The sequence below is a fragment of the Plasmodium sp. gorilla clade G2 genome, assembly GCF_900097015.1.
Source record: "Plasmodium sp. gorilla clade G2 genome assembly, chromosome: 12".
Lineage (NCBI taxonomy): Eukaryota > Apicomplexa > Aconoidasida > Haemosporida > Plasmodiidae > Plasmodium > Plasmodium adleri (nom. inval.).
Window position 1 is genome coordinate 1,589,307 of NC_041704.1, and position 15,694 is coordinate 1,605,000.

The 15,694-nt window shown below is 18.1% G+C and overlaps 4 protein-coding genes across 4 annotated transcripts in view; 3 read left to right on the top strand and 1 right to left on the bottom strand.

Annotated features, from left to right (window-relative positions):
- Positions 1 to 239: 239 nt before the first annotated feature.
- PADL01_1239300 (conserved Plasmodium protein, unknown function) lies at positions 240 to 5,505 on the top strand (the record flags this gene model as incomplete). Its single annotated transcript, XM_028683366.1, has 3 exons — positions 240 to 5,102; positions 5,204 to 5,274; positions 5,397 to 5,505. 3 exons carry the CDS (start codon positions 240 to 242, stop codon positions 5,503 to 5,505), a joined length of 5,043 nt encoding a protein of 1,680 aa, XP_028539551.1.
- Positions 5,506 to 6,359: 854 nt separating this feature from the next.
- PADL01_1239400 (sphingomyelin phosphodiesterase, putative) lies at positions 6,360 to 7,541 on the bottom strand (the record flags this gene model as incomplete). Its single annotated transcript, XM_028683367.1, has 1 exon — positions 6,360 to 7,541. One exon carries the CDS (start codon positions 7,539 to 7,541, stop codon positions 6,360 to 6,362), a length of 1,182 nt encoding a protein of 393 aa, XP_028539552.1.
- A 2,322-nt stretch (positions 7,542 to 9,863) lies between these two features.
- Positions 9,864 to 12,006, top strand: PADL01_1239500 (conserved Plasmodium protein, unknown function; the record flags this gene model as incomplete). Its single annotated transcript, XM_028683368.1, has 5 exons — positions 9,864 to 9,882; positions 10,095 to 10,193; positions 10,520 to 10,558; positions 10,634 to 11,605; positions 11,744 to 12,006. The coding sequence occupies 5 exons, from the start codon at positions 9,864 to 9,866 to the stop codon at positions 12,004 to 12,006; spliced, it is 1,392 nt and encodes a 463-aa protein (XP_028539553.1).
- A 2,583-nt stretch (positions 12,007 to 14,589) lies between these two features.
- The window catches only part of PADL01_1239600 (acyl-CoA synthetase), a gene marked incomplete at both ends in the record, with an annotated part of 2,340 nt that continues 1,235 nt past the window's right edge, over positions 14,590 to 15,694 (top strand). The window contains one exon of the mRNA XM_028683369.1: positions 14,590 to 15,694. This exon is cut by the window's right edge and continues 1,235 nt beyond it. Within this exon, the coding sequence (XP_028539554.1) occupies positions 14,590 to 15,694 (1,105 nt within the window).

Here is a 15,694-nt window from a genome sequence, read left to right on the forward strand (position 1 = left end):
GAGCATTTTATTATTCTATAGAGAGATTCTTAAAGAATGAATATTATATGCAAATATTTTTATATATAAATGAACAATTATATTAAATATATAAACATATGTAAATATATATATTATTAATATATATGAATATATATTTTTTTTCTTTTTTTTTTTTTTATTTCTTCCTATATATATATATATATAATATATATATATGTCATATATATTATACACGTTAATATTACATATAATAAGTAATGGAATATAGTAGGAGGAAGAAATTAAAATTGAACGAATATTCTTATAAAGTCGTTCATCATAAAAGTAGCAAAGAAGTAGAAGAAAAAAGTTCTCATGCTGATTCTAATAAGAAATATAATATTGTGGACAATGATAAGAATAAGAAAATTGGATTTTATGAAAAACTTTCAAAAATATATAGCAACTTAAATATATTCAGAAAATCAAATGAAGAGAAGGAAAGAGAGGATATTAAAATAAGGAAAAAAAAAAAAAAAACTGAAATAAAAATGAAGGATATTAAAAAAACAAATGTAAAGGGAGGTATAGAAGGATATACAATGAATGGCATAACAAGTAATATATCATGTGGTAAATCAAATAATATACCATGTAATTTATCACATTTTTTGAAAGAAGAAGAATGTGATATAATTAAACAGAGGAAGAAAAGAACATTTGAAGATATTTCAAAAGATGATAATTATGTAAGTAAAAATAAGAATGAAGATATAGATAATTATAGAAGTCCATTTGAATATCAATCGTTATTGAAATCTTTATTATATATTTATAATTTTTATACTAGTAAGAAAGATAATTCTTTTATATATAATGATAATGAGAATTGTAAAAATTATATATCTAATATTATGTGTTATAAAGATGATGAAGTATTTAATAATAATATGTATGAAGATGAGAATGAATATTATTATAACGATGAAGGGTATAAGAAGAATATATATAAATCTAATGATTTATTTAATTATAAAATAAAAGAAAGTGAATCCGAATATAATCATTTTAATAAGATTTTTATTAATGTAGTAAATGACAAATCAGGATTTTTCTTTATTTTTAATACTATATATTTTACACATTTAAAAAATTTTTATTATTTTGTTGACATATTGAATATTTTAAATTATATAGGAAAAAATAAAAGTATAATAAATAGCGATGAAATAAATAAAGATATATGTATATATGAAAAAATGGCTATGTTTATAGAATATACATATGATATATTTGTTTCTCATAATAAAAGAGCTTCATCAAATGATAACATAAGTAATAATAATAATATTAATTCATATAATAATAATAATAATAATAATACAAATTGTAGTAATACTGGTTTACATTTAGTACATACAAAATTATTGCCATGTCTCAAAAAAGAAGAACATAAAGAAACCCAAATTGAGTATATAAGAAAAGAATTAGAATTATTAAGAAGTAAAAAATCATATGAAGAACTTTTATTTATATCTATGAATGAATGTAATAAAAAAATATATAATGAAATTAATAAAATCCCTGAACTATTTTTTGATATGTCTGAAATAAGTGATTATACACCTAATGATATAATAATATCTAATGATATAAATAAATATACATCCTATCCTTTATTTAATAATATGGATGATAATTTATTAAATGATAATAAACAAATGAAGACACATATTGGAATATATGATAAATTAAAAAATAAACTTAGTTCATTTACTTCTTCAAGGTTGGAAGGTAAAAAAAAAAATTCTATAGGTAATAATAATAGTAATAGAATATTTGTTTTTAAAAGTAATAGCACAGAGAATGAATATAAAAAAGAAGAAAATGAAATGTCTTCTTTTAATATTCAAACAGATAATTTATTAAAAACAAATGAGGATAATACCCATATAAGTAATAATGAACATGATGATGTAATGTTTGTTGGAAATGATACTATTCCAAGTAATCATAATAAAAATAAAAAGAAGGAAAGCATAAAAGATTTTGTATTTAACTTATTCAAACAAAGGAAAGTTAAGAATGATGATAATGAGATGTCAGGAAGGAATGATCACTATAGAATAGAAGAAATTAATAATATCAACAATGACATGCATAATGATATACACAAAGATATATATAATGATAATAATTATCCTATGAATGAAAATCAAATGAACAAACATTTAGCTGATGAGCAAAAAATAGATGTACTTACGAATGAATCAATAATATTAAATCTTAACAATGAAGAAAATACAAATAAAGATAATTTTCTTGTGGATGATAATAATAAAATTAATGATAGTAGTGAAGATAATGAAAAGGAAGTAGATGAAAATAAAAGCTTTTTTAAATGTGATAATGAACCAGCCCTAGAACATGAAACAACAAAGGAACACAATGATTTAAGTCATGATGAGTTGATAAATAATTCAGATGAATTGTCAGACGAGATATCGGATGATATATCGAATGACGTGTCGGATGATGTGTCGGATAATATATCAGATAATGTGTCGGATGATGTGTCGGATGATATATCAGATAATGTGTCAGATAATATATCAGATAATGTGTCAGATAATATATCAGATAATGTATCAGATAATGTGTCAGATTATATACAAAAGGAAACATTAAAGGATCCACAAAAAGATATAGTATCACAACATGATTCTGAAAACAAATCAAATGACCAGTCTAATAACATATCAAAGGAAGAAGAAGCAATGACAATTAATGATAGTGTCTCAAACGCAAAAACAGAAGAATCAAATGTTATAGAAAATGAAAATTTATTAAATCAAGTAAACAAAAAAGATAATCTATTAGGCATTTATGAAAAGGAACAACAAAATGATGATGATGAAATTAATGAGGACATAATGGAGAATGAAAAGGAAAATGTGGAGGTGGAAAAAAATGAAAATGTTGAAGTGGAAGAAAAAAAAAATGTTGAGGTGGATGAGAAAGAAAATATGGAGGTGGAAGAAAAAAAAAATGTTGAGGTGGAAGAAAAAAAAAATGTTGAAGTGGAAGAAAAAAAAAATGTTGAGGTGGAAGAAAAAAAAAATGTTGAGGTGGAAGAAAAAAAAAATGTTGAGGTGGAAGAAAAAAAAAATGTTGAGATGGAAGAAAAAGAAGATATTGAGGTGGAAGAAAAAAAAAATGTTGAAGTTGAAGAAAAAAAAAATGTTGAGGTGCAAGATCAAAATGAAGGGTTAAAAGAAAATGAAATTATTAAATTAGATGAAGAAGAAAGTAACAAATCAGATGAAAAAGAAAGTGTCAAATCAGATGAAAAAGAAAGTGTCAAATCAGGTGAAGAAGAAAGTATCAAATCAGATGACGAACAAAGTATCAAATCAGATGACGAACAAAGTATCATATCAGATGAAAAAGAAAGTATCATATCAGATGAAGAAGAAAGTGTCAAATTAGATGACGATCAAAGTATCATATCAGATGAAGATCAAACTATCAAATCAGATGACGATCAAACTATCAAATCAGATGACGATCAAAGTGTCAAATTAGATGACGACCAAAGTTTTATATCAGATGAAGATAATCAATCAGAAAATAGCATAGAATACGAATCCGATGAAAGTGAAGATAACAAATCCGATAAGAGTCATAAAAAAAAAAGAAAGCACAGTGAAACATTAAATGAAACCTTAAATGACACATTAAATGAAACATATGTTGTAGAAGAAAATATCGAACAACACACATGTGATAATACATGTATAGAATCATGTAAAACAAGAAATTGTAATAGAATAAATGACGAAGAAATTATTAATTTTTTAAAAAGTAATGATAAAAATGTATATAGGAAATATTTAAAGAATTTATTGGTTTGTGATAAAAAATGTTCCATAGAGAATCATAGTGAAGAGAAAGATTTATTTTTAAAAAGAGTACAAAAATTATGTTCATTAATAAAAAATAAAAAATTTAATTATAAGTATACAGATTATTGGAAAAATAAAGTACACTTTAAATGTTGTAAATTACAAAGGGCATATAATATTTTTATAGTAATAATATTTTCTATAGTAAAAGAAATAAAAAATCTAACAAAAGAATTAAATGAAATGAATAATTTCATTTTTATAAATTCTGGAATCGAAACTTATTTAAATGAATGTAATATATCTCTAGTTCAAAAAAGGAAAGAACATAATGATATAATTAATAATTATTTTAATGAAAATAATATAATAAATAGTTTCTTTTTTAAAAAAAATTTTTGTAAAGAAGAAGAAGAAGAAGAAAAAAAAAAAAAAAAAAAAAAAAAATATATATCTTATGTACCATTACATAATTATAAAATATTATTTTTATGCTTACAAGATATATTTAATGATAAAAATAATCATGACAAATTAGAAAAAATATCTTATTATATAGAATTTGATGATACTAATATATTACCAAATTATTGTAATTCTTTTTATAAAAACTTTAAAATAAATGAAATGTATTTATATCATATTCAAAGTTTATATAATGATAGTGTTCCAACAATAACATGTTTAAATATGCTTATATCATGTATGAATTATAATTATAGTAAGATACATAAAAAGAAATCACTTTTTAAATATGAATTAAATAATACACATTTATCAACACTTCCATATGTATACTGTTGTGATATACAATTAATAAAATATTTTGAATTCTTAAAATTAAAAGAAACATGTTATAAAATAATTAAAAATAATAAAATATATGATAATTTTCTAACTCATTTATCCTCTTATATATTTGATGATTCTTATTTCATTATACCATTTTTTACATCATATGGAAAATTTTTGATTATAATTAAAACAAACAAAAATATTGATAATTTACAACAATCAATGGATAACCTCAAAAATAAAAACTCTATCACATATGATGTTATCATAAACAGTTTTGTATTTCCGAATGATAGCAGTTTTCAAGCTATTATTCATTTCTCTCACATTTTTATAAACACCTTGAAAAATGTATTCAAAACAAGAAATTCGGATGAAGATATTCCAGATATAACCTTTGAAAACTTATTAAACGTGGACAAGAAGAGGCTAATATATCATGTAAAATGAATAAATAAATATTAACATGAACATGTATATGTATTATAAATGTATGCACATATATATATATACATATACATATATTTTTTTTTTTTTCTTAGGAAATAGAATCTAGTAAGAACAAACGTGATATTATTATCAACATGATTTTCCTAATAGAATCCTTTTTCAAGTAATACCCATAAATTATTTATTTTATTATAAAAAGAATTCATATTATTCTTATATAAATATGTAAATATTTAAATATATTAATGTATATATTATTTATTTTATTATATTTTTATTTTACAGTAATACTGAAAAAACCAGAATTCCTAAAGAATTTGACGAAGGGTTAAGGTTCTTGTATGTTATAAGGTTGCTTGAATTTTTTCACCATAAGAAAGATCATCAATGTTAGATGTGTAAATAGCTACATATAAAAACATATTAACACACACACACACACACAAACATATATATATATATATATATATATATATATTTATATGTGATTAAATTTTCAAATAATACATATAATAATTTCATGTTTGTTTATATAGTTCATATATATTTTTTAAAATTTAGTCTTATAGTATTTTTTTTTTTTTTTTTTTTCTTCTTTATAATAATATATAATTCAAGATAACTCCTCCTCAAATGAATTAAATAAAATATAAAATAAAATCAAAATAAATATGACTCAAGATATAAATAAATAACTATATATATATATTATAAGGATAGATCAAAATAAGGGTTATGGGTAAATTAACCTAAATAATTAAATTTATTTATAAATCTATTATTAATTCAGATGAACAAAAAAAATATATTAAAAAAAAAATTATATATGTATAATGAAAAGAAGAAAAAAGGTATATGGATAACCAAACACAATAACATAACAACAAAAAAAAAAAAAAAAAAAAAAAAAGAAATATAAAATGAAATAAAATAAAACTAAATGAACAAAAAAAAAAAAAAATAATAAATAAATTATAAATATATATATATATATATATATTTAATGGGAATGTTTTTTTTCTTTTCATTTATTTTTTCTTATATATATATATATATATACTTTCCTTTAATGTAAAAATGAATAAATCCTTAATTAAAAAGAAAAAAAAGATATATATTTCACATATATTTAATTTATACCTTCCACTTATGGATTTTCATATATTATTTTTTTGCTCAAAAAAAAAAAAATAGAAAATAAAAATGTTTACATATAAAAGCATATATCTACATATATATTTAATATCATTAACTTAAAATAAGAAATGTTGCATATATTGGAAAGTGGTCACTGGGATGGTGTATGTATGTAGTTTTATATGGAATAATACCTAAAAAGAATTTTATAAAATATAATGATTTATAATAATTTTGTATAGATGTTTGTGGGACAATAATTTCCACATTTGAATTATTTGCAACTAGTATATAATCTAAAGTATATTTATGTTTATAGTTATAATCTCTTTCTATATATCTACAATAATCATTTAAAAAGGAGTCATAAGTTGTATCTAAAGATTTTTTTGTTACATAACTATTTAAGTAATTATCTGATAAAACTTTATCTAAAAATAATCTATCTGCATTATATCTTATATTAAAATCTCCTACAAAAAATAATGATTCAAATTTCTTAATAAATGTACTAGGAATTCCTTCATATACCCATTTGCTTAATTCATCGATTTGTTTCCATCTACATTTCTGTTGTTCTTTATTATCACCTGCTTGTAAATGTGTAGCTACAACATTTACCTTTTTGTTCATTACATCACATTTTAAATATATAGCTCCTTTGGAACAAAATACATCTGGAAATTTACCACTAGAATATATTAATGCGTGCTTATGTAATATTTTGTGTTTCGATAAAACAATCACACCTCCATTAACAAAATGAAAGAATTTACGTTTTCCAGTTACACTATCAAAATTTGAATTATAGGAACTATTTGAATTTTCACTTATATCTTCAGAAATTTTACTTAACTTATTTTTATGATTTTCCTTATTTTTTCGTATGTATTCCATTTGTTCACTCACATAATTTGATATACCACGAGTACTTTCAATATTTATATTAGTATCACTTGAATGAAATGATAAACCATCTTTTTGTCCAGTACTTGATGAACTGTCATTGTAATTATCATGGCGCTTGTAATTGCGACCTATTACATTTGTATGGTAAGGAAATTTCTCTTTTATTTTCCCACTTGTTAAAAGTTTGTAGCATTTTTTCGTAAACACTTCATTTAGAACTAATATATCAATATCGTATATATCATCAAGTGAACATATATAATCAATTATGGCATTTCTTCTTGTCCAGCTGTTCAAATGCACACTAAATGGAATAGACAACATTTGAATGTTGTAGGACATAATTGTAAGCTTTACATCTTTTGATACATCTATTCTTGGCATCTTTATTACTTATAAACATGAATGATAATAGGTTTTTTTTTTTTTTTCTTTATTCAGTTAAATTTATTATACAAAGAGATATTACATGAACGTTAATAATTTTTTTTTTTTTTTTTTTTTTTTTTTTTTTTTTTTGGCTAGTTCGTGTACCATAAAAATATATATTACATGAATGTTAATAATTTTTTTTTTTTTTTTTTTTTTTTTTTTTTTTTTTTTTATAGCTAGTACATCAAAACATAAAAATAAAAAATAAATAAATAAAAATTCATTTGATGTTAATTATAATAATTATTATTATTCTATTTATTTATTATTTTATTTTTTTCATTTTTTTTTTTCTTGGTTGTTGACACTGTAATGGAATTATAAATATTCAATATATTTTTTTATATTATTTTATTATTATTTCTTTTTTATTTATATGAAAAATTCTAATTTAAAAAAAAATTAAAGACAAAGCATATTATTCTTAGTAAAAACAAAAAAAAAAAAAAAAAATACGCATAAAAATGAAAATAAACATATAAAATTAAAATAACACATAAATATAAAAATATAATATTTAAAGAATGATATCAATATTTTGATTACTCTTTTTTTTTTTTTTTTTTTTTAATAATATGTATAAATAAATCCCTCTATATAACATTACTGGTGTTTATATGAATCACAAATTAAAAATATAATCTGTAAAATGCATATATTAGTAGTTCAGTTCTTGTACTTTTTATTTGTATTAATTTTTTTTTTTTTTCTTTTTTAAATAAATACACATAAAAATATATAAATAAAAATACAAAAAATATAATGGTAAGAAGAAAAATATGTACACAGATATATTTGGTAATACATACTATTATTCATATAATAATATTTTTATTATATTATGTAAACAAATATATATATATATATATATATATATATATATATATATTTATATATAACATTATTTTGTGTACACATTCGATTATATATATATATAAAGAAAATCAAACAAATAATTGGTCTAAAAAAAAAATGTCAATATATAATTTTTTAATTCTCCAAAAATGTGTAATATGTTAACAATAATTTTTTTTACTATTATTAAAAAAAAATAAAAAAATGCATTTTTCAAATAATTTATTTCTTTGTTATAATTAATATATATATGTATAAAAGAAAATAATTTAGATATGTCCTTTCATAAAAAACATTACAAAAACAAATATTTTCAAATTAAAATAATTTATTTTTAAATTTTTATTAAAAATAAAAATGAAATAAAAAAATAATTTTTTTTTTTTTTTTTTTTCTTAAATATATTAATAATAAATATTAAATGTGCACTTGAATAGATGTAAAAAGTATACATATATAATATATATATATATATATATATATATATATATATATATATATAACTTCTATGTATGCATATACATACTACTAATATATTTATATATTATATATATATATATATATATTATATATGTATGCAATATATTATAGTACTATATTATATATATATAATATATTTTATATATGTATATATTATAATATATATAATTTTTTTTTTTTTTTTTTTTTTTATTATTTTATTTTATTTATTTATTTATATATTTTTTCATCTTCTTTATTAAATTTCTTAATTCTCATAATATATATGAATAAAAATTTAGATTTTATATAAATAAAACTAGATACAAGTTCAAATTAATATTTCTTATGAATTTAAAATAAATTGTTATTTATGATTTATATTTATATAATATGTTGGAAAAAATTCAATGTATTCTATCTACAATTTTTTTTTCATCTTACAAATCTTTATAAATCTAATAATGTTATATATATAAGATGAGTAAAACAAAGGACGAAAAAAAAAAAAAAAAAAAAAAAAAAAAATAAACAATTGTAAAATACAAAACATACTGATTTGTATATTATTTTAATAATTAAGCTCAGATAATAATTAAGTATATACATAAATTTTTTTGTTTCATATGAAAGTAAAATCTATGATATTGAAATAAATGCATTTTATATATTTCATTATAGCGCATTGTGCGAAAAAGAAACATATAATTGAATAAATTTAAATAAGTAAAAACTTTATATATAATATACATTTGTATATTTATATAGAAGGATTTATTATAATAATTAAGAACCCTATTTATATATACACACACATATATAAAAATATATACATATATATATATAGATATATATTTATTTATTTATATTTTTATTTATATTCATTTTATTTTATTTTATTTTATTTAATTTTATATTTTTATCTTTTATATAATTATATATAAAAACGTATGATAAAATATGGACAATTCCAATAAAGGTATATAAAAAACAATTGAAAGGATCCCTTAATAAATGTGTTAATATATTTACTCATAACATTATAATATAATAGTGTTTATGAAAAATATACTATAAAGTATAATAAGACGATAAAATAAATACATGGTTATTTTAACCTGGTGTTTTATTTATATAATATAATTTGTAATGCTTATAATATTTTCATTTATTTAATTTTTTTTTATACAGATAATATAATTAAAATAAATGTTGGAGGGAAGATTTATATGACTACTTTTAATTTAATATGTAGATATAAAAGTTCCTATTTGTACGAAATTATATTAGGTAATTTTTTTTTTTTTTTTTTTTTTGCATATATTTAAATTTTAATATCATTTTTATAATACAACATGTTTTGATTAAATCAAATATATATATATATATATATATTTTATTTGTTTTATATTTTTTTTTTAAATACTTTGAAGAATAAATCTGATTCTTCTTGTAATTACAACTGTCGCACTTATGTAATAGTGTGTTACTCTATATATATTATTATTTGGAATAATATGTATTTATAAATATTGTATATATGTTTATAATATTAACCTTCCTTTTTATGCTTATCATTATATTTTGATTTTTTTTTTTTTTTTTTTTATCTGTAGATAACTATAATAAGGAGGAAATATTTATAGATAGAAATGGTATACTGACATGAATAAATAAATAAATATATATATATATATATATATACATATATATTTTTATTTTTTCATTAGGTAAGCGCTTTGAATATATTTTAGATTTTTTAAGGGATGGTGTTTTGATATGCGAAAATGATATAAATGTGCTTACAAGGATATTAATCGAAGCAATATATTTTAAGTTATTCAATTTAGTAAAGATTATAAAGAAAAAGATTTGTGTATTATATTCTAACATAGATAACAATATAAGCAAAAAGATTTTTAAAGGTATTTTTAACACTATTGAAAAAAAAAAGAAAAAAAAAGATTATATTGAAGAAGCATGTAAATTAAGAAAATTATCAGATAGCATTTCTGAGTTTAATGATATGAAATGTTTTAATGTAAAAAGGAGGAAAAAATCGTCTATAAACCTTTCTGATAATATAATTAATATGGATAATGCTTTAAAAAAAGAGAAGAAAAAAAAAAAAAAAAAAAAATCTCATAGTGATGAAGAAGAATATGATGAGAACAAAATGGAAGATGGAAAAAGTAAGGAGAATATAATATATGATATAAAATATAAAGAGAAAGATATGGAGAAAAAAAACGGAGAAGATAAAAATAATGAAAATAATATGAATAAAGAAATACCTAATTATATTAATAATGATGCTCTGAATATATCAGAATCTATGAATTGTATAGGAAGTTATAATAATATGTCTGTTCCAAATGATATACAATATAGAAGCGTAGATAATATATATAAAGAAAGAAATAATAGAAATATACCATATGTAGAACCTAATAAAATAATAAATAATGATAATATATTTGTATCAAATAGAAATAATACCATTGATTATAATATAACAAATAGTTTTATAAATAACAAGGAACAAATTAATGATAATAAAATATCTACTCCTTCAAATAATATTATGATAAATAAAAACAAGGACAACTTTTTGCCCCTACCAAATGTGAAATTAAAAAATGTGGACAATAAGTATGTTTCCTTTTCTGAAAGAAATAATATTTTCTTTTATAACAACAGTGGTATAATTAAAATGTAAAAAAGTTGAAAAATATATATATATGTATATATGTATATGTATATATGTATATGTATATATTTATGTTTATATATTTATGTTTATATATTTATGTTTATTTATTTTTCACCTATATTTTCAGAGAATCTATCTTGTAATAAACAGGATATATTGTATGACAGTTTGTCTAGAACACCAAATAAAAGTAACCATATGAACTATCAAAAATATGTAAACTATAGTAGAGAGGAGAATTGTAATTATAATAATAATAATGCAACGAATTCATCAAATGATATACTAGTTTATTCAGAAATAGATGACGTAGAAGAAACATCACCCTTTCCAATCGTTTCAAATGTTAATTTAGGAGAACAAATATTTAGTACTACTGTAGATTTTTAGTTGTTCTTATAGTTTTTTATATATTTATTTTTTTGTTATTGTTCAAAAGATGGTTCTTTTTTTTTCAAAATGTATACAAAGAGGACACACATATAAATATATATATATATATATGTGATCTTTTGAAAGTACATTTTTTTTTTTTTTTTTTTATATATATATATATATATATATTTTTTTAACCCTTTTTTTTGTTTATAAAAAGATACAGGTTCGACCTGTTGAAGGGTTTTAACGATGTATATAAAAAAAAAAAAAAAAAATGGAGAAAATTATGTACTTTGATATTTGTTATATTTATAATCGTATACATATTTTTAAATACTTATTTAAAAATATATTTAATAATTTATTCGAAGCATATGAAAAATATATATACATAAATATATATATATATAAATCATAATAATAATATTTTTGAGGATGTATGAATAATATTTAAAAATAAGTACAATTTAATTATATTAAACCCAATAGGTTTATTTAATATATATATATATATATATATATATATATATATATGTGTACTGTTTCATAAAAAAATAATTTTATTTTCAAATATGAATAATGTACAAGAAGGTTTATTAATACAATAATTCAATATTTATCAACTATTAAGATTATTAACATGTATTTTCTTTATTTTTAAAATTTATATAATTAAAAATTTTCATGTTATAATTTAAAGTGATTTAATTTTTTCCTTTATTTGTACGTAAATGAAAAAAAAAATGTATCATCAAGAAGAGAATAATAAATAATAAGTTTAACATATATAAATAAATAAATATATATATATAATATATGTAGTATCATATTATTCGGAACACTGTAGTATTTATTTTTTTTTTCTTTTTTTTTTAACTATAATTATAAATATGAATGCATAAAAAAGAAAATATTATATATATTATATATTTATATATACAATAATGGTTTAAAAAAAAAAAAAAAAAAAGAACCAAATAAATAAATAAATAAATAAATATATAAAGAATAAATATCATTGCTCCAAGAGCATCTATTATTTTATTATATAAATATTAATAAAATTATACTATATATATATATATTATATTTAATATATATATTTTTTATACATTTTATTTTGTTAGTAACATAAATTGTTAGGTATTTTTTTCACTCATTTATTGTAATCACTAATTATGTAAAAATAAATTCATAGAATTTAATAAATAAAAAAAAAAAAAAAAAAAAAAAAAAAAAGATGAATTGATTAATTTTAATATAAAAGAAACCAGTGAAAAAAAAACTTTGTCGATATATATTTTTTTTTTTTTTTTTTTTTTCTTTATTGAAAATCTTTTTAGAACATTGTGTTAATAAAAAGATAAAAATTTTTGAGAACATATAATATATATATAAATATATTATATATATATAAATATATAGTTAAAAAATATATTTTTTATTCTTTACTATGTTTATATTATATATATATATAATATATTATATAAATAATACATATATATATATATATATTTAATAATATATAATTTAAAATATATTATATGAAATTGTTAAATATATATTAATTATATATATATATATATATATATATATAAATAATTATTATTATAATCTTCGTTTAATAAAACTATTGAAGGATAAAACTATACATATATATATTATATGTATAGTATGTAATATACATATTATATAATATATATATATAATATATATATTATATATACGTATAAAATATTTTTATATTATTTTATAAAAAAATATATAAATATTATGTATCACTGCATATATATATATATATATATATATATATAAAATATTATATTTTATTTTTATATATGTATTTCTTTTTACTTATTATATATTTTTAATCTGTATATATAAGAAAAAAAAATAATATAAATATAATAAATAAAATAAAAATAAATAAAAATTATTTTTTATTTTTCATATATATAATTTCTCAAAACTAGTTTGTTATCATTTAACCATTACTCCTTTTTTTTTTTTTTTTTTTTTTCCTTGGTTTTATTGCATAAAAATAAATTTTTATATTTTTTTATAATATATTTTTTATTTTAAATATTTAAAAAATATATATTCATTGTTTTTATCACTTTTTGTCATTATATATTTATATATATATTATAAATCATTGTTTTTATATGAATATATATAAATATATATATATATTATATAATCTTTTTATTTTTATGGTAGTAGTAATATGTTAAATATATATATAATATATATGTATGAATATTTTTTTTTTTTTTTTTAATTATTGAAAATATTACTACACTTTAAGAAAAAAAAAAAATATATATTTTATATATAATTATATATATGTATATGTATTTTTTTTTTTAAGGTATATATATATAAAATAATATATTTGTTCGTTTGAATAATAATAATAATAATATATATATATATGTATGTATGTATTTATTTTAGAATTATTTGTTCGTTTTATTAATTTGAAAAAAAAGAAAAAAAAAGATAACCTTTTTGTCAATATTCTTATATAAATATATTACATACTCATATATTATTATAGTATGCCTGTTTTGAAAAACTTTTAAAGATAAGAAAATGGATATTATTAATTTTAAGAAGAGATTGTATAACTTTTTAGAGAACGAGGATAAGTTAGATTTAGATATTGATAAGGTAGATGAATTAAAATATTTTGAAGAAATAAAAAGTAGTGGAAAAAAAAATTCAAGTAATATATATAGGCCATATAATTATAAGTTAAATAGTGAATTAGAAAAGACGAAAGGTTTTCTTGGTATACCAGCTAGTTCAAAATATGATGTATTTTGTTTTTTTTGTAAATATTATTATAATAAGGATCTTTTAGGTGAAAGGAAAAAAGAAATACGAGGAGATAATGAAGTTATATTAGGTGAGTATACTTTTAAAACATATGGACAAGTTAAAAATGAAATAGAAATATTTGCATCAGCATTATATCAATTTGAAGAAATTGAATATAATATATTTAATGATAATGGAATTTATAATCAATTTAAAATATTAGGTATATGGTCAAAAAATAGAAGTGAGTGGTTTATTACAGATGTAGCTACTTCAGCAATAAATTTTGTAACAGTACCAATATATGATACTATAGGTTTAAACTCTGTTATATATATTTTTAAAAAAACTAATATGAAAGTTTGTTGTATAGAAGCAGAGAAATTAGAATCTTTAATAAAGATGAAAGAAGAATTAGTAGATCTAAGTATTTTAATTATTTATGACGAATCGAATGTAAAAGAAGAATTGAAAGAAAAAGCAAAAAATGTTGGATATAAATTATATTATTATAAAGATTTAATAGATAAATATAAAAATAGAAATGTAATTCCTCAATCTGATATGTATGACCATGCCTTTCATAAAGAACATAATCCAAATATAGCTTTTTATGATAAACTAAAAAAAGACCAAGAAAATTATTACAACAATAATAATAATAATAATAATAGTAATAGTAATAGTAATAGTAATAATAATAATAATAACAATAATGAGAGTGAAAAAATGAATACAAATAATCGTAGTATAGATGATAGAAATAATTATTTAATGAAGCAAATAAAAAAGAATAAAGGTAGTCTTAATGATGTTTGTACTATTATTTTCACTTCTGGTTCTTCAGGGACACCTAAAGGAGTTATGATTACTCACA